This window comes from Pelophylax lessonae, assembly GCF_965119305.1.
Source record: "Pelophylax lessonae genome assembly, chromosome: 7".
NCBI classification, from domain to species: Eukaryota; Metazoa; Chordata; class Amphibia; order Anura; family Ranidae; genus Pelophylax; species Pelophylax lessonae.
In genome coordinates, this window is record NC_138774.1 from 94,880,235 (window position 1) to 94,905,950 (window position 25,716).

At 43.8% G+C, this 25,716-nt stretch overlaps 1 protein-coding gene across 2 annotated transcripts in view; it reads left to right on the plus strand.

Annotated features, from left to right (window-relative positions):
• The window catches only part of LOC309560370 (uncharacterized protein), a 54,734-nt gene that overhangs the window by 15,181 nt on the left and 13,837 nt on the right, over positions 1-25,716 (plus strand). Inside the window, exon 1 of one of the 2 annotated variants that reach the window (XM_082264000.1) lies at positions 21,071-21,230. The exons of the other annotated variant lie outside the window; for it this stretch is intronic. Coding sequence (XP_082120126.1) covers positions 21,182-21,230 — 49 coding nt within the window. The 5' untranslated portion in view covers positions 21,071-21,181. Of the gene's footprint in view, positions 1-21,070; positions 21,231-25,716 lie in introns of those variants that run through there. 2 annotated transcript variants of the gene reach the window in all.

Consider the following 25,716-nt stretch of genomic DNA (forward strand, 5'->3'; position numbering starts at 1 on the left):
CACCCAAATAAATGTCTAAACAAATGGAAAAGCTTAAAATCAATCATAATAGATGTACTTAGATTACATTGTTAGTCAGGTTGAAAAAAGACACAAGTCCATCTGGTTAAATAAAAAAAAAACAGTATTGAAAACCCAACCATACAATCCCATATTCCCAATCCTATACCCGCAGTTGATCCAGAGGAAGGCGAAAAAAGAACCCAGGAAAGCATGATCCAATTTGCTACAGCAGGGGGGAAAAAATCCTTCCTGATCCCCGAGAGGCAATCAGATATTCCCTGGATCAACTTTACCTAAAAAAAAAATGTTTGTACCCATTTATATTATGTACACCTAGGAAAGAATCCAGGCCTTTTTTAAAGCAATCCAGTGAGCTAGCCAGAACCACCTCTGGAGGGAGTCCATTCCACATTTTCACAGCTCTTACGGTGAAGAAACCTTTCCGTATTTGGAGACAAAATCTGTTTTCCTCTAGACGTAAAGAGTGCCCCCTTGTCCTCTGTGTTGACCTTAAAGTGAACAACTCAACACCAAGTTCACTATATGGACCCCTTATGTATTCATACATGTTGATCACATCCCCCCTTAATCTCCTCTTCTCAAGAGAGAATAAATTCAGTTCCTCTAATCTTTTCTCATAGCTGAGGTCCTCCATGCCTCTTATCAGTTTGGTTGCCCTTCTCTGCACTTTCTCCAGTTCTCCGATATCCTTTTTAAGAACTGGTGCCCAAAACTGAACTGCATATTCCAGATGAGGTCTGTACTCTGTACAGGGGCAAAATGATATCTCTCTATCTCTAGAGTCCATGCCTCTGTTAATACAAGAAAGGACTTTGCTTGCTTTGGAAACAGCAGCTTGGCATTGCATGCTATTATTAAGCTTATGATCTACCAGAACACCCAGATCCTTCTCCGCTATGGATTCCCCTAGTTCTACTCCACCTAGTATGTATGATGCATGCATATTCTTTGCCCCCAAGTGCATAACTTTACATTTATCAACATTAAACCTCTTTTGCCACATAGTTGCCCAATGAAACAGTGCATTGACGTCAGCTTGTAAGTTGGCGACATCCTGTAAAGAAGTTACTCCACTGCAAAGCTTGGTGTCATCTGCAAAGACTGAAATGCTACTTTTAATCCCAGACCCTGTATCATTTAATAAAAAGTAAGGGTCCCAACTCAGAACCTTGGGGTACACCACTGATAACTTTAGACCATTCAGAGTAAGAATCATTAACCACTACTCTCTGAATTCTATCTTTTAGCCAATTTTCTATACAATTACAAATCAATCTTTCCAAGCCAGTAGACTTTACCTTACACATTAGCCGTGTGTAGGGAAGTGTGTCAAACGCTTTTGCAAAATCCAAGTATACTACGTCCACAGCCAAGATTTTACTTACGTCCTCTGTCCAAGGTTTTACTTATCTCCTCATAAAAAGAAATCAGGTTTGTTTGACAACTTCTGTCTTTCATGAATCCATGCTGTCTGTTGCTTAAAATATTTTTTTCCAGCAAGAACTCATCTATGTGGTCTTTTATTAAACTCTCCAATATCTTCCTGACTATAGAAGTTAAACTAACATGTCTATAGTTACTTGGCAAAGACTTTGATCCCTCTTTAAATATAGGCACTACATTGGCCCTACGCCAATCCAGTGGTACTATTCCAGTCCTTAACGAGTCCCTAAAAATTGGAAACTAAGGCTTAGAAATTACCGCGCTCAATTATTTTAGGATGCGTGGGTGGATGCCATCTGGTCCAGGCGCTTTATCCACCCTTATTCTGTCTAAATATTTCTGGACCATATCACTTTTGAGCCATTGTGGATCATTTGGGGCTGTGTCAATACCATCCTCATTATGGGCATGAGCTCCCCCATGCTCCTTTGTATATACAGAGCTAAAGAAAGTATTTAATAAATTTGCCTTCTCTTTGTCCCCAGTCACCCACTCCTCATTGTTTTGTAAAGGGCCTACATGCTCAGACCTAACCTTTTTACTGTTAATATATTTGAAGAATTTTTGGGGGTTTGTCCTACTATCTTTTGCAATCTGTCGTTCATTTCGAATTTTTGCGTCCCTGATTTCCTTTTTACATATTCTGTTATATTCTTTGTAACAATTAAACAATGATAGTGTTCCCTCATTTTTATATTTTTTAAAAGCTCTTTTCTTTTTATCTATAGCTTTTTTAACTTTTGCAGTGAGCCACATAGGTTTTATTTTTAGCCTTTTAAACTTATTACCCATGGGAATATACTTTGCAGTGAGTTTGCATAAAGTCTTTTTGAAAAATTCCCATTTCTGTTCTATGCTCATCAATGCCAATTGCCAATATGTCCCTCCCAGTCTAAATCCTGGAGAGCAGCACTCATCCTTGGAAAATTTGCGCTCTTAAAGTTAAGTGTTTTTGTATTTCCTGTATGCGTTTTTTGCTTACAGCTTACATTAAATGAAATCATGTTATGGTCACTGCTACCCAGATGTTCTTTTATATGAACATTGTTAATAAGCTCTGCATGGTTTGAGATTACCAGGTCCAACAGAGCACCATTTCTAGTGGGGGCCTCAATAAACTGCACCATAAAATTGTCTTGTAATAGGTTTATAAATTTGCCATTTAACTGTTCCAGCAATGCCATTACTCCAGTCAATGTCTGGGTAGTTAAAATCCCCCATTATTAACACTGTCCCAGCCCTTGCAGCCCTTTCTATCTGTGCCAGGAGCTGAGTCTACACCTCCTCATTAATACTGGGAGGTCTATAACAAACTCCAATGATAATCTTTGTTTTACACACACCCATGTACATTTCAAACCATACTGCTTCAGATTCAGCACACTCTCCATCAACTAGGTCATCTTTCGCACACACTTTGAGATCACTTCTCACATAGAGACAAACACCACCACCCCTCTGTTTTACCCTGTCTTTCCAAAAGAGAGAATAGCCAGGAATATTAATAGCCCAGTCATGTGCAGAATGAAGCCAAGATTCAGCAATACCAATTAAGTCATAGTTCTCCTCGTGCACCAGAGCTTCCAACTCACCTATTTTGCTTGGCAGACTTCTGGCATTGGTGAACAAACACTTTAAATCATTATCCCATTTTGCACACTTATTTTGCATGTTTTTAATTTTGCTACAAATAGTACCATTTCCAATGGTTGTTTTTAACATGGGAACCTTCTTATTCTCTGCCATAACTCTCTCCCCATCTTTCCCCATTCCACCCACCATTAGGGGCTGACCCCTGTCTGACCTGTCTGCCCCATTATAATCTAATTCACCCTCCCCCTCAATCCTAGTTTAAAAACTCATCCAGCCTTCCCATAAACCTCTCCCCTAGCACAAAAGACCCCCTTCCATTTAGGTGCAAACCATCTTTAGCATATAGGTTGCACCCCAATGAAAAGTGAGCCCAGTGCTCTATAGACCCAAATCCCTCCTTCTTACACCAGGTCTTTAGCCATGTATTCAGCTCTCTAATCTCCCCCTGCCTTTCCTGTGTTGAGCATGGCACAGGCAATATTTTTAGAGTATATCACCTTTGAGGTCCTTCCCTTCAACTTGCAGCCTAGTTCATTAAATTGGTTCTTAATGAGCCTCCACCTTCCATATATTCTGTCATTGGTTCCAATGTGGACCAAGACAGCTGGGTCATGCCCAGCTACTCCCAGTAATTTATCAACCCTTTAGAAACCACTACTCCTGCTGTAACCCAAGAAACAGATCTGATAGCTGCCAGAGTTCACAGCTCTAAGTCAGCATTCAGAGGCCCCACAGGACCTCATAATGTTATCAACAGCCGAAGATGTAGAAACTGACCAAGGCCATATAGAGGCGGCATCAGATGTAGATGAGGCCAAACCTGCTGAATTACAAGAACCCAAACTTAGGCAAGCCATTCGGCCACCCAAAAGACTGACTGACAAATGATACCTTGGGAGAAAGCTCAGGAGAGGTCATATACAGGACACAATGGACTAATGATCAGCCACCCTCTCTACCACCAATTTGGTAAGGCAGGACCTATACCCACCCTCTGATACACCCAGGGGGCCATGCCTAAGTTGATATAGGCTTCTTGAAAGGCCTACCAAACTGGGTACTAAAGGGTGATCGCCCCACACACATCACTGTGTGGAGAATATTGAAAAAAATGTTGAATAAATGTTTTTGTATACATATATACTCAATTATTGAAAATACAAATGATCCTATTTGTGCATCCACAGCCTCCTGCATGTGAATGGATAATAGAAGTGACATAAAAATGGTCTTTAAATAAAATAAATAAATTGACTACAACGTATGTATTACAAAATGTATCATAAAAGTGCTAACGTGATATAATATATTATATAATATAATATAAATCAATAAGTCCATTAACCAGAATGTGTTAACCAATCTCTGAGTCCAAAAAAGGAAAAATATGCAGGTGACTATTTTCTTCTTCCACACCCCAAAAGCTGTGCTCCACCACGTGCCAATAACCACTGCACTCTCCAGAACAATAAGGCCGACCAGCAGCCAATGAGCCCCTTTTAATTCAATACTGGGATATCCAAAAGCCACCCTCTGGTCCTCTTTTAATGTTTTTTAAGCATTCTCATGACCAAGATGTATGGAATATAAGAGATTTGCACTAGGAGCTTTTTCGGAGGCTGCACACCCCAGGGGTTTTTAGCAGCAATTCATTCCAAAGGACAAGTATTTAAAAAACTACAAAAGATTATTTTATCTTACAAATGAAATAGGTTTTTCAAGAATAAAAGTATGAGCTCTGGTTTACAAAAATATTGATAAAATGATATCCAACAGTGAAGAAAAAAACATGCATAGTTACAAACGGATACTACAACCTATTGACCCCGACACTTTTCGACCATAAAGCAGGTGTAGTGGTCTTCTTCAGGGAGGTATTTTTACATCTATAATGGATAAAAAGAAGAGTTTGTAACCAGAGATGTTGATCAGGTATATGCACCAGAAAATCCACGGGGCTCGTAAGGCGTCTGTAAAGTTGATCACATGGGATTAAGTGAAAGGGTTGTATACGATGTTGGCAAAAAAACCTGTGTTGGCACTAAATGTGGATATGACCTATGTGAGCGCCTATGGTGCACAAATTACCAACTACAGCACCTCAGGGAGCATCTCTTCCCGGCGTGGCCCAGGCGAATACCTGTATGGAATATATGGAATAAAAAAGCCCCCACAAATGGAAGTGGTATATAATGTAGTATTTTATTTCCAAAATATGGTTAAAACCAAAAATAATCCACTTACTTTTAAATGTGCCTTTGGAGAGACACTGACCCAAACAGCTCGCTGTGTAATGGAAACCTTGCACTGCCGCTCACATCCACCAGTTGAGGCTCATATGGGCAGATGGGCTCCAAAAACATACTGTGCATTCAGACATCTCCTATAAATGTTCCATCCTGTTTTGACAGTTCCAGGCATAGCTCTGCAATATTTTTCAAGTGATCTCATGTTAGTAAGCCTGGCAAAATAGAGAGAGGTGGCAGCTGCAAGCCCATGTACGTGGGCCCAAATAAATTGTGCCCCATTTGACATTATGTGCATTAAAGTAAAAAAACTTTTCATAATCATCTCCCCCCCCCCCCAGCCCCCCTAAGTAATTACCTTAGTCCGATCTCAATCCGTCGCCATGACCTAGAGCAGCAGTGCTGTGCATTTAGCAGCTGTTTTTTTTTGTAATTCCTTTATTTATCAGACAAATTTCCATATAAAGGTTTATAAAAAAAAAAACACTGTGAACAGAACAGAAACAGTGTCTTGGAACAGCATTAAATATATTGTAACAGAGTGAAAGTCTGGAGATATCCACATTTATACTGACGAAAATAGGATGCAGCACCTATGCCACGAAGGTAAGAAGATAAAGCATTATTGGCACAAAACCAAGGTACATTCATGGTGAAGTATCTTAAGAGAAATTGCTAATACATGGGAAAAACAAACCAGTGGAAATGGCAGACTAACATGTCATTTAGCAGGGCCAAGTTGTGGGGGGCCAGAAGAGGAACAGTGGAGAGAGTAGGACAAAGAGAGGGAAAGGGTAAGTGGGAGGGTGTATGAGGGGTAGGAACAGGAGGGAGTGGGGAGCAAAGAAAAAGGGAGAGGGGGTAGGGAGGGAGAGGGCCAGGAGAAAAAAGGGTGGGTCACTCTGAGAGGTGCAACAGGCATGCCGCCGGGTTGTCAAGTAGGTCAACTGCAGCAAGCTGTTTGATAATACCAGTCACCTCCCACCAAAACGGCAGGCTTTTCGGACATTTTCAAAAGATATGGAACATTGTGCCACCACTACACAGCAAGAGCTGGGAACTTGGGGGTAGAAACGATGAAGGATAGTAGGGACTCTGTACCATTTGACAAGGATCTTGTAACTAGTTTTCTTGAACGCTAGTCGCCATTGTGGATTTTTGGGCAAAGTGAACAATCTTCTCTCTTTGGATGGGAGTGAACTGAGTACCCAGGTCAGCTTCCTAGTGTTTAAGGAAGCAGGGAGTATACCTGGTTCACGGTCAGACTAGAGAAGCATTTATGGAAGAAAGACAGTGGTGGATCAGTTCCCATTTATGATATAGACTCTAGTTCAGTGCAATGCCTGGGGATTTGGATTGCTGCCGAAGAAAGTGGCGTAATTAAAGGCCGCTACAGAAATACATGGGTGTGGGGGGGTTGGTAAGTTGACTAAGATTAGCGGTAATAAGGATACCGTCGGCCCCTAAGAAGTTATTTATGTCAATAACCACTGGGCTGGAGACATTGAAACTGTTTGTTGTGAAGGCCAGGATCAAACTCGCGGTTGCCCAGAATAGGAATCATAAGGGAAGGGAGAGGGGATACTTGTGTGCAGCGAAAAGCTTTGCGGGCAACCAATAAAGTGGAGCCAAGGGTAGGGTGAGTGCAGAGTTTGTTAGGGAGCAAGGACATGATCCAGTGCCAGATCATTGCTGAGCCCTAAGAATCCTCAAGTTGCATAGCCACCGAATATTCCTGGTACAAATATTTTTTATGGAGTCAAGAGGAAACCATCACAACACAATAAGCAAAAGAATAGTTGTTTCCCACCAGGGAAAAGTAATAGCAGGAACAATAACAGAAGGCCCAGAGCCGGTGCTAGACTATTCTGCGCCCTAGGCAAGACCAGCTACTTGCGCCCCCCCCCAATAAATAAAAAAAAAACTTTAACATTTCCCTATTTCCCTATACTAATAGCACACTCAATGCATTCCCCATACTCCCCCCTATGCTTGCATCACTCTCAGTGTGTCGGGGGGAGCAGTGTGTCAGGGTGGGGGAGCAGTGTGTCAGAGAGGAGTGAGCAGTGTGTCAGAGAGGGGGGTGACCAGTGCTCCATTAATGCAGAGTGACCAGTGCCCCCATCCAATGCAGAGTGAAAAGTGCCCCCATTAATGCAGAGTGACCAGTGCCCCATCAATGCAGAGTGACCACTGCCCCATCAATGCAAAGTGACCAGTGCCCCATCAATGCAGAGTAACCAGTGACCAGTGCCCCCATCAATGCAGAGTGACCAGTGACCAGTGCCCCCATCAATGCAGAGTGACAAGTGCCCCATCAATGCAGACTGACCAGTGACCAGTGCCCCCAACAATGCAGAGTGACCAGTGACTAGTGCCCCCATCAATGCAGAGTGACCAGTGCCTTCATCAATGCAGAGTGACCAGTGCCCACATCAATGCAGATTGACCAGTGCCCCATCAATGCAGAGTGACCAGTGCCCCCATCAATGCAGAGTGACCAGTGCCCCCCATCAATGTAGAGTGACTGGTGACCAGTGCCCCATCAATGCAGAGTGAACAGTGACCAGTGTCCCAATCAATGCAGAGGGACCAGTGTCCCTGTCAATGCAGAGTGACCAGTGCCCCCATCAATGCAGAGTGACCAGTGACCAATGCCCATTAATGCAGCGTGACCAGTGCCCTCAGCAATGCAGAGTGACCAGTGACCAGTGCCCCATCAATGCAGAGTGACCAGTGACCAGTGTTCCCCCATCAATGCAGAGTGACCAGTGCCCCATCAATGCAGAGTGACCAGTGACCAATGCCCCATCAATGCAGAGTGACCAGTGACCAATTCCCCATCAATGCAGAGTGACCAGTGACCAGTGCCCCATCAATGCAGAGTGACCAGTGACCAATGCCCCATCAATGCAGAGTGACCAGTGACCAGTGCCCCCATCAATGCAGAGTAACCAGTGACCAGTGTGCCCCCATCAATCCAGAGTGACCAGTGACCAGTGTGCCCCCATCAATGCAGAGTGACCAGTGTGCCCCCATCAATGCAGAGTGACCAGTGTGCCCCCATCAATGCAGAGTGACCAGTGTGCCCACATCAATGCAGAGTGACCAGTGTGCCCCCATCAATGCAGAGTGAACAATGTGCACCCCCCATAATGCAGAGTGACCAATATGCCCCCATCAATGCAGAGTGATCACTGACCAGTGTGCCCCCATCAATGAAGAGTGACCAGTGACCAGTGTGGCCCCACCAATGCAAAATGACCAGTGACCAGTGTGCCCCCATCAATGCAGAGTGACCAATGACCAGTGTGCCCCCATCAATGCAGAGTGACCAGTGACCAGTGTGCCCCTATCAATGCAGAGTGACCAGTGTTCCCCATCAATGCAGAGTGAACAGTGTGCACCCCATTAATGCAGAGTGACCAATATGCCCCCAGCAATGCAGAGTGACCAGTGACCAGTGTGCCCCCATCAATGCAGAGTGACCAGTGTGCCCCCATCAATGCAGAGTGACCAGTGACCAGGGTGCCCCCATCAATGCAGAGTGACCAGTGTATGGGGTTTAGAGCGCCGCATGATTAAACAGAGCAGGGTTCTTCTGCTTACCCCGCTCGGCCACTGTAATGTGAAGTCCTGGACTGGCTCCTATGATAGACGTCACCAGTGTGTTATAGAAAAAATGGTGAAATAACCAAAAAGAACTGCGCAAAGTGGATAATATTTAACAATATTGCACTAATAAGTGCTAAATAAACTTTGTGAGGTTAATAACAAATTAGTGAGTGTGCAATTATGGGAATCTCTTCCACACTGCGAGCAGCAATAAATAACGTGTAAACGTGATAAATGTAAAAAAAGGAGGGTGAATATTGCGCTCAACAATATTACTCACAATAAGGTGCTAATGTGCATAAATATGATAACCAATATAAATGTAAAAGCCGATATAAGTCTTAAATTGCTAAAACCATTAATAGCATGAACTACAATAATGGATAAAAGCAGAAGACCAGCTAATATATAAATAAATAAATAGATAAAGTCCTTAAAGTGCTCAATTCAAAGTGATAAATGATCTCAGCAATGTGAACAGCGTGGACTTGGTGGGAATGATGGAAAGCCTTCACCTCAAAACCTTCACCCAGTGCTCTGATTAGGTAGCCAGAGGGATATGACCCCTTAATTACAGGGGGTCATAATCAACATTGATATCCATAAAGGTTCCAAGCCATCCTTATCACTGTCCTCTCAGAAAAGAAACATGACCAGGTACTTTATAGGAAACTCCGGTTGTAGGGACATCCAAAATGCAAAATAGAAAGGAGACTCCAATAGTGTAATATGCCAATATAACGAAGGTTTAATGCTAAAATTGCACTTACTCAATTACACTTGAAATTCTGCCTTTCGAGTTCCGGGTTGGCGGAACGCTGGCGTGGAGCGGCGTTCCATCCACCAAACCCATCGATTGTTGTATCTGTATTAGAAGGCGGAATTTTAAGTGTAATTGAGTAAGTGCAATTTTAACATTAAACCTTCGTTATATTGGCATATTACACTATTGGAGTCTCCTTTCTATTTTGCATTTTGGATGCCCCTACAACCGGAGTTTCTTATAAAGTACCTGGTCATGTTTCTTTTCTGATGAGAGGACAGTGATAAGGATGGCTTGGAACCTTTATGGATATCAATGTTGATTATGACCCCCTGTAATTAAGGGGTCATATCCCTCTGGTAAGAAGTACCTAATCAGAGCACTGGGTGAAGGTTTTGAGGTGAAGGCTTTCCATCATTCCCACCAAGTCCACGCTGTTCACATTGCTGAGATCATTTATCACTTTGAATTGAGCACTTTAAGGACTTTATCTATTTATTTATTTATATATTAGCTGGTCTTCTGCTTTTATCCATTATTGTAGTTCATGCTATTAATGGTTTTAGCAATTTAAGACTTATATCGGCTTTTACATTTATATTGGTTATCATATTTATGCACATTAGCACCTTATTGTGAGTAATATTGTTGAGCGCAATATTCACCCTCCTTTTTTTACAGTCACCAGTGTGTTGTCTATCATAGGTTGGCAGCAGTCCAGGAGGGGGGACTTCCCATTACAGCCGGGTAAGCAGAAGAACCCTGCTGTGTTTTATCATGCGGCGCTCAAACTCATCCCCCCTTCCCTTCCGAAGGAACCTATGGCAGGGCCGGCCCTGGGCGCCCCCCCCCCCCGCCCCAGATCACGGTGCATCCACCCAGGATCGGCCCTGCAAAGTGGGGGCAAAACCGGAGACTGGTCACCCTACCCTAAGCAACAGTGCGCCCCTAGGCGGCAGTGCCCCCTAGGTGGCTGCCTAGTTTGCCTAGCGGGAGCGCCGGCCCTGAGAAGGCCACCCATTGTTTCACAATGTCCTGTAGTAGGCTTACATTTCAGGGAGGGCTACTCATCCATAGATCCTAGGCAACGATAGACTTTGAAGTTTAAGGCGAATTACCAGCTGGTTTGAGCCTTTCAGAAACAAAAATGAAGGGGAAGGTTAGAGATTGCATTTTTTTATTGTAGCACTGTCCCCGTAGGGCTTGCTGTGTGATGACTTCTAGGGTCTCCTCTGATTACCTGCAGACAGTCACTAAGGGACAGTTTACACATCCCTCGTTACTCCCAGTTGCTCATTACTCAATAAACAGTCCAGGGGATTTGGTTTTTATATTTATTAAGGAACTTATTGTGGAACTTGGAAGGGAGAAGGGAATAGTGGGATACTCCAACTAGAACTATTCACAGTAGATAAGGACAACTCTCACTTGGCCTCATCTGGTTATTTCTGGAAGCAGACACTGCTTTGACCGTACTGCCACTTGTATGGAGGAATTAAGTCTTCTTGCTCTCTATAACGGTAGACTTAATGCAACTACATTATCTTCAGGACACTCTCTAGCATCCCCTTGACTGACACCTGTCCACTGACTCTTCTAGCAGAAGAGGGCCCTCACAGGACAGGCCCCACGACACAGATCTGTACACACTGTAGGTAGAATCAGATCCTTCCCAGTGTCAACTCTGCAGAACATCTGGGTTCAGCTCCTCTCTGACTCTCCTGAGGCCCCATGGCAGCTTCTACAGAGGAGGGGCAGCCGCTCCCTTCCTCCAGGACCCCACTCTCCAGCTGAAAGACCCCGAGCACATGTGCCCTTGGCATTTATACAGTATCCCAGCATGCACTGAGACACTTTCCTCCTTCACCAGGGCTGTAATATATGCCTGTGCACTCATTTGTCAGGTTTTCGCCCACTGTCCAATATGCCTCCCTATTGGACCAGTGTGAAACACTGCCGACAAGCTGATCTGCACCTAAGCACCATGAGCAGACCTCACTAATAGATCCTGCTCTCTGGTAGGCAGAGAGCAACACAAACCTACCTGGTAATCTCTCTGGTAATCAGAAAGACCCAAAACTATACTCTCTCTTCTAGTACCTACCTAAAAGGAGAGGAGAGGGGAGGCGGTTCATCATGATTGCCTTTTCTGATTTGGGATATGTTGCGAGCACCATGGCAAGCTTAATAGCTGAATAATACTGTTCTAGATTAATCCTGATTTACTAGAATCATGTCTGTTCCAGTTGACCAGTCTCACCAAATGGTACGCCAAGTGGTGTATTGTCAGTTTTGGTAAGGTGATCCCATTGTGAGATTACGTTTAAGAACTTGGTGTTTGATCCAAGGGTAATTATTTGCCCAGATAAATTTGATAAATAAGCCACTCAATTATTTCTGCAGGTGGAGAAAGGGAGTCCTAACTCCCCTCCCACCACTGCCTCTCCCCGGCTCTACCATATGATTGCGGTGCCCGGGACGATGCGGCCGGTGGTGATGGCTGCCCTGAACAGAGAGAGAGAGAAACTGACATTGTTTCCCTCTCTCTGTAGCAGCAGACCTCCTGCGCAACTCTAAACTGGTAACCTGTAAAGGCATTTAAAGCGTTGCCTGTGGAGAATTTTTAGTTTGCAGCCATTCCATTAGAATGTGACATGTAGGTATCTATTTACTCTGCATTGCATCATCATTCACATTATACAAAAAAAATTGGCTAACTTTAGTAGGTTTTTTTTTTTTTAATTCATGAAAGTGTTTTTTTTTTCCAGAAAAATTGCGTTTAAAAACCGCTGCACAAATACCATGTGACATAAAAAATTCTATAGGGCCTCTGCTAAAAAATGTATCATGTTTGAGGGTTCTAAGTCATTTTCTAGCAAAACAAAGTTGATTTTTACACGTAGGAGCGAAGAGTCAGAATTGATGGCAAGTGGTTTAATACTTTTTTTCACAAAGTTGTCATAACAAGTTATTTCTCACACACAACATAGTCAGACTTACAATTACACCCCAAAAAACATTCTGCTACTCCTCCCAAGTATGGGGATACCACATGTGTGGCCCTGGTGAGACTGTACTCTGGGCAGGAATGCATGAGAATGGCTTTCCTGTACTTTTCCACAGCAGGAACGCCGTTCCCATAAGCAGCCATGTCTGGTTCCCCCCTCCATGTGCCACCCCAACAGGATCCCGGCGCCACCTCCTGCTCTGGGCTGGTGGGTTGAAAGCCCAGATTGCGGGTTACCGACCTGCCATCCACCAGGATCAGTGTGAAGAAAGGAGTTGGCACTAGAGGAAGCACAGATGCTTCCTGTATAGCACCGACTCCTGTCACAGGCGAAGTGATAACAAATGCACTCCGCCTGTGAGAGGAGTAATACAGGAAGCACTGGCTCTGCTCTCTACTGCAGCCGCATGCTTCCTATATCACTGGATCCTGTCACACAGCAGTAACCACCAAAAATACCCACTAAAAGTACCCACCAGCAGTACCAGCCAGCAATACCCACCAGCAGTACAAGCCAGCAGTACCCACCAGCAGTACCCACATGCGGTACCGACCAGTAGTACCCACCAGCAGTACCTGCTAGAAGAACCCACCAACGGTACCCGCCAGCAGTACCCACCAGCAGTACCCACCAGAAGAACCCACCAACAGTACTCACCAGCAGTACCCACCATCAGTACCCACCAGCAGTACCCACCAGCAGTACCAGCCAGCAGTACCCACGAGCTGTACCTGCCAACAATACCAGCCAGCAGTACCCACCAGCAGTACCATCCAGCAGTACTTGCCAGCACTACCAGCCAGCAGTATGCACCAGCAGTACCCACCAGCAGTACCAGCCAGCAGTACCCACCAGCAGTACCAGTCAGCAGTACCCACCAGCAGTACCAACCAGCAGTACCAGCCAGCAGTACCCACCAGCAGTACCAGCCAGCAGAATCCCGGATGGCGAGGTGCTTTGTAGCAGCCTTCCACTTAGTTTCACCATGGTGTGTGGCGGAGGGAAGAAGTCCCGGAGGAAGAGGTGTGCTATACTGTAGCGCATCAGGAGACCCGTGAGGAAATCATAAAGATCTTCCATGAAGTTAATAAAAGTGTTAAGACCACCGCCTCTGTTGCGGCTGGCTTTAACCATTTCATCACTATGGTTGGCAGGTCTCACTATGCTTCCCTACCTCCTCTGCGCTGAGAGCATGATATCAATACTAGGCTTTATTACTGCATAAACTGGCACCAATACTAGGGGTTATTACTGCCTAAACTGGCACCAATACTAGGGGTTATTACTGTGTAAACTGGCACCAATACTAGGCTTTATTACTGCGTAAACTGGCCCCAATACTAGGGGCTATTACTGCATAAACTGGCAACAAAACTAGGGGCTATTACTGCATAAACTGGCACCAAAACTAGGCTTTATTACTGCATAAACCGGCACCAATACTAGGGGTTATTACTGCCTAAATTGGCACCAATACTAGGGGTTATTACTGCGTAAAATGGCACCAATACTAGGGGTTAATACTGCGTAAACTGGCACCAATACTAGGCTTTATTACTGCGTAAACTGGCCCCAATACTAGGGTCTATTACTGCATAAACTGGCACCAAAACTAGGGGCTATTACTGCATAATCTGGCACCAAAACTAGGGGTTATTACTGCGTAAACTTGCACTAATACTAGGGGCTATTTCTGTGTAAACTTGCACCAATACTAGGGGTTATTACTGCGTAAACTCGCACCAATACTAGGGGCGATTACTGCGTAAACCGGCACCAATACAAGGGGCTATTACTGCATAAACTGGCACCAATACTAGGGGCTATTACTGCATAAACTGTATTCTCAAATTGCTTTAAACTATAAAGAAAAGCTTTTGAGAGTTTGCCTCTTTCCCATGTCTGAAGCAATACCTGAGTAAGAAAGGAAAACTCTTGAAAGTTTGTCTTTTAAGTGTTAAGTTAGTGCAATAAAAAGGTAGAGAAGAGAAAAGGGACATTTTCTGTGTGAAGAGAAAATAAATGGACTATTGATGGTCTGCTGTAGGATCAGCAAAGTCTGCCCAACAGTAGGTTGGGGACAGACTCCTAAGGTAGGTTCCTGTGTGTGAGAAGGTAGCCGCCCACAGTGGCAAGGATTTTTTTTGTTTATGTTTATTTTTGAATTATGCTGTTTTTGATGCTTGTGTGAAGAAAGTTGCAAGAATAAAACCATACACTGTTGTTTGCAACCACTTCTCGGCTATCTCCCTGTGTAACAAACCCCAAAGGGGTCATCCACACCCGCCACCGAGCTAATCCCTCACAATACTTATTTCATTTTTTTCAGTGGTATGATTTAGTGTTGAAAATTATGTGTCCCTACCCCCCCCCCCCCCAGTTTGACTGTGGTATCCTATGTGCACCCCCTATATATTGTTCCTAGAGTTGCCACTGGAGGAGAGACTTTACAGGCAGCAGTGTTGCAGCCTGTGTTTCATGTGTGCCCGCTGTAATAGGTCATAGTGATTACATGGTACAGGGCCAAAGAAATGCCTGCAGTCTCTGCCCGCACTCACCAGATGTAATTGATCCCTTGCGTTATTAACAGAGTCAAACTGCACTTAAAGGATCTCCTAGGTAAGGTATTCCTGGTACTTAGTACGTCTATCAAACAATATACCTTGAAACCCAATTACTAACAAAATCTCCACAGGGGTGACAAACATATCATAAGGGAAGGAAAAGGAGAGCCTCCATAGCGTAAAACTGTTTTATTAAAAAAATTTTTAAAGCAAATGCACTTAAAGAGGTTGTAAACCCCCTTCACAAACTCTTACCTATAGGTAAGCCTATATTAAAGCGGAGTTCCAGCCACCAAAAAAAAATTTCAATGAAAATACCCCCGGGACAGTCAGGGCTAGTACATTCCACAATGGATAGCCTCTGATCTGTCCCGGTTCGCACTTACCTATTAGAAGAAATACTTACTTTGAAAATTTCTTCTCCAGCGCTGCCATCTCAGGTGTGGGCAGCTGAAGCCAGCGCGATCCTCTTCTGCGTCCTCTTCCGTCCTCTTCGGTCCCACGATGCACTGCGCCGGCCCCGCTGTCACTTCCAGGGGTGCAGCGTCATCCCTGCACAGCTTCTGGGCATGCCCAGAAGCTGTTTAGCAAGGTATGACGTGCCGGCACCGGAACTGACGTCGGCGCATTGAACATGACGTTCAGCTCCCAGGAATCATTGCAAAGAGGAAGTGGCGGCACGGGCCGCGGCCGCTGAGGGAGGAAGTGGAAGAAAGGTGAGTATATTTTCCTGCAATTACAAGGTAAGTAAAAAAAAAAAAAAATCGTAATTATCCATTTCTGTTTCAGGTGACCATAAGCAAGCGGATGGGGCCGGAACTCCGCTTTAAGGCTTACCTATAGGTGCTATAAATATCTCCTAAACATGCACCGTTTAGGAGATATTTAGAGTGCATACTGTCAATGAAGTCATCGGCGCATGCGCACTGAAGGAATGGACACCCGTGCCGTTCCTTCCGAGCCCAGTGCCGTGAACGGCAGCTCCCGCGCGCACACGCGGGAGTGATGTAATCGCGCCTCCGGCCAATCAGATGGCCGGAGGATGCGAACCAGGAAGCAGGACGGCCAGACATGTCGGCCGTCCTGTCGCTGAGGGGGTGGCACGGCGGGGGCTTCGTTTTGAGGTAAGTACTTCATAATGAGGTAGTATGCGATGCATACTAGCTCATTATGCCTTTCTCTTTACAGGGCTTTTTTTTTCTCGTTTTTTTTTAAGTGACTTTACTTCCTCTTTAAATTTTATTTTCTTACTGTCCTATAAGCTTTTTTTAAAATGTGTGATTTTGTTAGAAAAATGTTTTATCCCATAAACCACAAAATAAAATGTGTATTTTTGATGAGTAATAAATTACTTTACTTCCTAGCTGAAAGAACAAACTGGTTACAATAATGCTAATGAAAACTTGGGCCTGTACTAGAAAGCTCATTATAACTGAATTACACTGCTTTAAGCACATCATAACAGCTACCCCTTTACCTACTCATTCCTTGTAGACAAATGGTGCCAACTCTAAGTGTATAATGGCTGTTCCTTCTTCCTGTTTACCAAGTCCATCCTGATAGAAGGACAGGGCATCTGAAGACTTGGCATCAGAATCATTCACTGGCTCTGAGTGAAGCTGTCAGGGTACCTGCAAGCACCGAGACACCATTTCTTAACCCATCCTTTTCCAGATGAGTTCTAGTCACCAGGTCGCAAACCTTCAACAGTGCCATCTTAAGAGCAGTATAGGCCCCCAGGCAATGCAGTGCACTGGGGCCCTGCCTACACAATCACCCACAAGAATAAAAATGCAGATTATCAATAAGGCTATATTTATTGGTGCCTCCAGCAAAATCAGTGTTTAAACATTAAATTAATAAATAATAAATCATTTAATTTAAATCATTAAAAAAAAAAAGGCTAAAAAAAGAAATTAAAAAATAATTTTTAAAAAAGTGAAAAAAATAAAATGCACTGATATCCTTATTAATTTGGGCATCAATTGTATACAAAACTAAAGTAACATGCAGATGTTTTGGCTTTCTGAACATACAAAGGCAATATTAATTTCTGCACATAAAAAAAAAGTTAGTACTTACCCTTTCTGTCTTTCTTTCCTTTCTGCCATGCTGGCTTCCACTTTAGGCTCCACTTTAGGCTTCTACAACAGTGCCCCCGCCCTTGCGGCTTGCGTTGTGGCTGTCCTGGTGTGTGCCTGTCTCCCGGCGGACCTTGGAAGCAGGCAGGCACTCCTGTTGCTGTGGGCACCTCTCCATGGGCCGATTAGCCTGACAGCAGTGCCAGGCTAATGACAGCTTCCAAGTTCGGTGGCTGGGTCCAGTGAGCACACACACAGACGGAGTGACTCCACTGTCCTGTGTGTGCCTGTTTCCGTGGAGGTGGGCAGGCATTCCTGCAGCTGTGGGCTCCCTCTCTAAGGCCCAAGTGGCCTCACAGCAGTGCAGGGCCGACAGGTGCTTGCCACAGACATACCAACCTGCAAAAATTAATTTTAGCGAGGTGGCAAACTTATTTCAGGGAGGTGGCACTCCGCCCCCCCTCCCCCCCACCAATTTAACACAACTAGAGGATGATCAAATTAAATGCAATCAGTATATAGAGGTTTACTTCTTCTGAGAGATAATAAAGGAACACTCTAACCACCATGACCACATGGTCATGGTGGTAGGAGTCAGAAACCCTGCACATGGGATATTTACAATTATGTGCTGGGGGCTTGTTGCACCCCTAGCACATGTGACTTACTGCTGGCAGGTACTGCTGGTGGGTACCGCTGGCTGGTACTGCTGGTGGGTACTGTTGGCTGGTACTGCTGGTGGTTACTGCTGGCTGGTATTATTGGTGGATACTGCTGGCTGGTACTGCTGGCGAGTACTTCTGGCTGGTACTGCTGGTGGTTACTGCTAGAGGTAAGTGCTGGTGGGTACTGCTGGCTGGTACTTCTGGTGGTTACTGCTGGCTGGTACTGCTAGCTGGTACTGCTGGTGGGTAATGCTGGTGGGTACTGCTGGATTGTACTGCTGGTGGGTACTGCTGGGGGTTACTGATGGCTGGTACTGCTGGTGGGTACTGCTTGCTGGTACTGCTAGCTGGTACTGCTTGATGGTACTGCTGGTGGGTACTGCTGGCTGGTACTGCTAGCTGGTACTGTTGGTGGCTACAGCTGGTGGCTACTGTTGGTGGTTACTGCTGGCTGGTACTGCTGTAGGTACTGCTGGTTGGTACTGCTGGTGGGTACTGCTGGTGGGTACTGCTGGTGGGTACTGCTGTCTGGTACTGCTGTGGTTACTGACGTGGGTACTGCTGGCTGGTACTGCTGGTGGGTACTGCTGTGGGTACTGCTGGCTGGTACTGCTGTGGGTACTGCTGGGGGAAAATGCTGGCGAAGAGTGTGAGGAGTGGCGCTGGGGGAAGCATGCAGAGCCGATGATTCCTGTGTCTCTCGGTCTCCTCACAGGCGGAGAGCATTTGATATCACTCCGCCTGTGACAGGATGGAGCCGGAACTATACAGGAAGCATTGGCTCAGTTCTGACAGCTGATACAGACAGCCAGGATATCGCACAGCACTTGTGGGAGACCTAGGATGTCTGTTGCCACCTGCTAAGTTCGGCGGTGGGATGCACACAGGAGTCAGGACTAATGCTTGGCTGGGTCGCTAGGCAGGTGGGGCCCCCCGGGCAAGTGGGGCCCCCGGGCAACTTCCCAGCATGCCCATGTGGTAAGACGGCCCTGACCTTCACCACAAGATGAAGATAAGAGAGACATAAGTGAGGAGGAAGATGTTTCCATGAAAGGACTGTGACCCTCTACATCTACGGATGCCACTTCTTCTGCAGGGATTGACTCAAGTACTCTCAGAAGTGAGGTCTCAAAGTTTGTGCCTCAGGGTTATCAACCAGAAGGCCAGGAAGACTACCCTTACCTTACTGAGTGTCCCAGACATAGAGACTGTCCAATCGCCCCCAGAAGCTGGTAAAGAATCCACAGAAGAAAGGCCATCAGAGCCAAAAGAGCTAAGACCAAAAAGGGCCATTCGCCCACACAAGAGACTTGCTTATGACACACCGGGTGAGAGTTCAGAAGGGACCATCTTTGCTGCACAAAGGCCTCAAGGGAAGCCAATTATTTCCATTCCAGTTTTGATAGAAAGCGACTCTAGCCCACCCCCTGACACACCTTGGTGAAAGGCCCCCACATGTTTAGTAGAAAATGTGCTTTCTACTATGCCCACTTGAATGCTAATTGTTTGCTTTCATGTGACTACTAACCCAGTTTTTCTTCCTATTGTATATGCAAATCATCTACCATGTTATGAACATTTTTTTTCATTGCTGGACTTAGCCCCTTCTTTGGGGGACCAAAGGTTCTCTGGCAGGTGTGTGTGTAACTAGGTGCCAATGGCTGTATTCTCTTACCCGCTCACAATCTCCCCGCTGCTGGCTGTGGGCCGGCAGCTGCTGACCGGATTGGCTCTGTGAGAATAACCTAGTCCTCCCCTCCTCCTGGTAACAGCAGCAGTGAGTCAATGAGGTGAGCAAGCTTTTTATGCAGCCACACAAGGAACACAGAACTGTAGTTCCTAAAGAAGAGCTGCACAACACAGTGAATGGTGATGAATGGGCTGTGGACTACGAGGGGCATGAGACTTTGCATCACAGAGATGGAGAGACAGAACTTTTCCCGGGCAGTTCTGCAGAGATTGGGGCAGACCAGAGTGGAGAGTCAGTATGTGCAGTAAGTTTTGACTCAAGTTTTGACTCAAATTATTGAACACATGGAAATTTTCCTATCCACTGGTTGAACTGATTTTCACCCCCTACTCCTGAACATAAACTGATGAAAGGTGCTTTGGACCCCTTGCCAGTTCACTCTCATGCTCCTGTTGCCTGTAAGTGTGCTCTTGACTTCAAGTTACATCTGGAGTGAGAAAACCACTGGAGATTTCCAACTTACATTACTGACAAGGGTGGGAATCTTTACCATTATCACTTATTATAATGCAATTATCCATGCAAGGAAGCAGCATACTTGAAAGAAACCAGTGGCCCACTGGGGCCCCATAAGCATAGACATTATTATTATTATATAGAATTTATATAGCGCCAACAGTTTATGCAGCGCTTTACAACTTGAGGGTAGACAGTACAAATACAATACACTTTAATACAGTAGAATTCAGAGGGCACTGCTCATTAGAGCCATGAACTTTTATGGCATCCAAAGGACTCCAATCACTGCTTCCTTTTTTTTTTTTTTTTTTTTTTGGTGCACCGGTCCTGGAGGTACTGCAATACCAGGTCGATGCGTGGAGTGGACAGATCAAGCTCTTCTTCCATCTCCCTGTTCTAAAAATCCATTTAATATATGGTCCCCAGATAGGGGACGTATCAGATATTAAACTGATAGGAACAGATAAGAACAGACACATTGGTTCACACAGGGGATCTTCAAATTTTCAGTTGAAACTTAAGGGCCATACACACTATAAGATTTTCTGAAGACTTTTTCCTTCAGATTTACCTTTTCTATGTAGTGCAAGGGCCTGCCAGATTGCATACAAATTGAAAGTGTTTAGGTTTGACCTCATATTATCTGGTTTTGGTAAATCTAAAGGAAAAAGTCTTCAGAAAATCTTATAGTGTGTATGGCCCATTAGTTTGGGCAATTGATTTGTTAAACAATGATTAAAAACAGGAAATCAAAACAGAATATTACAAAATAAAAACTGCCAAATGAGCCACATCCAACATGTTGCTTAACACTGAATATTTCTAAACAAGCTTTCAGAATGACCATTATGGCAAGACTTCTGTTAGAGGACAGGTTGGGGGAGGGTCCGTGTTAGTATGTGTATTTAGGAAAATCGCATTGTCCTGCTAAGACATTCTGAAAAAGATATTCCCAGACACACTTTCAACCATGGACCGAGGGCTGAAAGTCTTCATTCTTCTAAGTCTGGGTGTAGCTGGTAAGAGACATCGAATAACTGAACATTAAAAAATGTTTGTATTCATTAATTATTTCAATTTTACCAATAACGTCAACAATATATACAGTATTGTATTAATGCAGCATTTAACCTTGTTTAAAATATTTTTATTCACCTTAGAAAATATGTAAATTTGTATGTGTGCATATAACAAAAGTCATTTTAATATAAACACCTGACAGTGTAGAATTCTCCACCTCCACCCTATTATTCCTCTATGGTAAAATCTCATCATAAGGCTTCTGCAAAACAATAGGATTAGTTGGATTAAATTGGAACTGTTTTTTTCATCATGATTCTAGATGTGGATATTTATAAAGGTTCTAATTATATTAGCTATTTTGTTTGTATTTTCATACAGCTTATTTCTGCTCTCAGTATTTGTTGCCATTTATCTCCTATTGAATTCCAATTTAAAATAATTTATTGCAGCCTATTTTAGATAACTTTATGAGCCCATGCTTTAGGATGTCACTGCTGACCTCTCCTTCTGGAGATGCTAGTTGTCTGGCTGTTATGTTAACCACTTCAATACTGGGCACTTTCACCCCCTTTCTGCGGCACTTTCGTCCCCTTTCTGCCTCGGCCAATTTTTAGCTTTCAGAGCTGTCACACTTTGAATAACAATTGTGCGGTCATGCAACACTGTACCTATATGAAATATTTATCATTTTTGTCTTGGTGGTATTTAATAACTACTGGTTTTTTATTCCTTGCTATAAGTAAAAAAAGGCCAAAATTTTTGAAAAAAAAATGCATTTTTCTTTGTTTCTGTTATACAATTTTGAAAATAAATAATCATCCACAAACTATGGTATATATTGTGTATCTGAAAATTGATCAAACCTGATGTACTGATGGCCTGTCTCATTTCTTGAGGCCTGAAAACATCTGGACAATAAAAATATCCCCTAAATTACCCCTTTTTGGAAAGTAGACAGTTTTACAGAAGACAGTAGACAGTATTGTATAAGAGGAAGAAATTAAAAAAAAAAAAAAAAAAGTTTTTGTTTACAATTATTTTTTTTTTTTTTTTTTTTCAGACATACCCGTCACCAGGGTAGTACAGCTTCATCATATAACTGGTGTGGTGGTTTTAATATATTATTTTTAATTTATTATTTTTTTCTTTATTACATTTTTTCATCTTATTTTTCTTTTAACACACTGTGACCAGAGCAATAGAGTGTTATCATAGTGATTTTTTTACACATTATGATTGCTTATGCCAGTGAACTTCACTGGTATACACTGCCTTGAAAAAGTATTCATACCGCTTGCAGTTTTCCACATTTTGTCATGTTACATCCAAAAAGGTAAATGTATTTCATGGGGATTTTGTGATAGACCAACACAAAGTGGCACATAATTGTGAAGTGGAAGGAAAATGATAAATGGTTTTCAACTAAATATCTAAAAAGTGTGGCATGCATTTGAATTCACCAATCCCCCAACCCTCGAGTCAATACTCTGTAGAACTACCTTTCACTGCAATTACAGCTCTAAGTCTTGTTGGGTATGTCTCTACCTGCTTTGCACATTTCGTGAGTGAAATTTTTGCCCATTCTTCTTTGCAAAATAGCTCAAGCTCTGTCAGATTGGATGTAGAGCGCCCCAGTCTCAAGTCTTTTGCAAACTCTAACAGGTTTTCTTCTAAGATTGCCCTGTATTTGGCTCCATCCATCTTCCCATCAACTCTGACCAGCTTCCCTCTCCCTGCTGAAGAAATGCATCCTCAGAACATGATGCTGCCACCACCATGTTTCACGGTGGGAATTGTGTGTTCAGGGTGATGTGCAGTGTTAGTTTTCCACCACACATAGCGTTTTGCTTTCAGGCCAAAAAGTACAATTTTGGTCTCATCTGACCAGAGCACCTTCTTCCACATGTTTGCTGTGTCCCCCACATGGCTTCTCGCAAACTGTGGACAGATTCTCCCACCTGAGCTGTGGATCTCTGCAGCTCCTCCAGAGTTACCATGGGCCTCTTGGCTGCTTCTCTGAATAATGGTCTCCTTGTCTGGCCTGTCAGTTTAGGTGGACAGCCATGTCTCAGTAGGTTTGCAATTGTGCCATACTATTTCCATTTATGGATGATGGATTGAACAGTGCTCCATGAGATTTTCAAAGCTTGTAACTATGGTGTCCAGCGATGTCCATGAGTCCCTCAGCCACCCGGGACTCTCCCTCCTGATTGGCTGAGACACAGCAGCGGTGCCATTGGCTTCCACTGCTGTCAGTCAATGTCAGTTAGCCAATCAGGAGAGAGAGGGGGTGGGGCCGAACGGTAGCACTGTGTCTGAATGGACACACGGAGCTGTGGCTCGGCTTGGGTCCACCATAGCAAGCTGATTTCTGTGGGGGCACTCGACAGGAGGGAGGAGCCAGGAGCAGAGAAGAGGGACCTGAGAAGAGGAGGATCCGGACTGCCCTATGCAAAACCAACGGCACAGAGGAGGTAAGTATAACATGTTTGTTATTAAAAAAAAAAAAAAACACGAGACTTTACAATCACTTTAAGAGAAACACACACTATTTACAGCATCTGCTCCTGCATTTCTGACCTCTTAAGATAAATGTTTGTGCCACTCACTGCCATGCCTAGACAGGAATGTAACAGTTTAAAATACAGATGTTCCCTATAGAGGCAAATGCTCTTTAATTTTTTTTTTATTACAGCATTCAGAGATTCAGCTTAACGATTTATAAATACTGTTTTAATGAAGAGAAAAATGGTGCTTAATCCCGGTTCACATTGGTGCAATGCGGGATTCCTGCGAATCCACTGCTGGTTTCCACATCGCACCCGACTCACAGACAGTTCACACTGCCATATGCCAACTGCTGGGAGTGTCAATACAAAGTTACTGACACCCCCAGATCAGTTCTCATATCAAAGTGCGAACTGTCAATTCAGACAGGAATCAGATCGCCTGGGTGTGAACACCTATGCAATCCAATTCTGGTGTGGACCAAAAAAGGGTCCTGCACAACTTTGGGCCGAATGCGATGCAAATTCAGCCATGCAATCTGTATGGCTGAATTCACATCGCACAGACATCACATGTGATTTGCATAGAAGTGCGGTGCGAATCAACATGCGATGTCTGACATCACTATAGTGTGAACCGGCACTTAATGATTTATAAATACTGTTTTAATAAAGAGAAAATGGTGCAAGAAAATAGTGCAAGAAAATATTTACAGACACAATTTTGCAAAATAGACAAAATCAACACGTAAATGGGACTCAAAGTGAAAACTTTGCAGATTTAAATTCGGTTAGAGTCTAGTCTGATATGGCAGAGTCACTGGCCCTCAAAAATGACCCTTAGCATTCCTTTATAATTTTGATGGTAAAAAAAGTGCAGTTGCAAACTGCAGCAGTTTTTGTTGACCTTCCAGAGGTTGTTGCTGAGCCAACGCCCATCCAATCAAAAGGTATGAGGGGTGTGATGTAGGACTGCTGAAGGGGTTTATTATACTTCAGCAGACACAGCCCTATTGCCAACTATCTGGAATACAGTGATATTTGCATCTGGCAAGTTTTTGCAATCAAGCAACCAACACAATAATGCAAAAAATTGAATTAGAATTGTTAGAGATCAAATATTAAAATTTAAATCAGAAGCATTTCTTGTGTAGGTGATCTAGTTAGTTCCTTTAGCCTCCTGGACCCAGTAATATTTGTGTTTGGTGTTAGTGATAGTCATCTTCTCATACATTAGTGTAACAACTTTTTATGAAAGCAACTCCATCACAGTAAGAATTATGGAGATTGTATAAAACTCATCCCGACACATTTCATTTGTATGACAGTATAAGTCACTACCCCCAGTCTGACAGATGTCTATTCCTCAAACTATTCTCCCAACTATTTGGCACTGGACATTTACAACATAACTCCTTTAGGAGTCTTTTGGAGATCCTGCTAATGGAGATTTTATAACATCTCTGTTTTGCTTCTAACTTGGGCTGTTTTATGTAAAGCGTGCTTTAAACTGGAATGATTTTTGTTCAACATGTCACCTTACATGGCTGCTCAAAAATAAAATTTAAATTTGACCAGTTTTGTCACTGATTTGTGCATTTTTAGGAAAATGAGGATGGCACTGTGTCACTTCCTGAGACAGGGAGTGTTTATTGGACAGATCATCATCAGGTGAAAATAAAGGGGAAAAAAAAGTAATGCAGCCACCACATTTAGGGTAGATGAAAGGTCAGTGTCTGCTCAGTTGATGCAGAGTGGACATGGACAGAGCACACTCTGCTCTGTGGGCATCCGGGTGTACTGTTCTACCTCTGATCCAATCATGGAGGAGAACCAATCCCCTTTCATTTGTTTTTAGCAATCTGGATCAGATCGGAGGTAGGCGGGTGTCAATGGACACAAGTCCATTGACACCTTCCAGTCAGTATGGATAAATGGACCATCTGATCAGGTCCGCATGAAAAACTGACAGGTG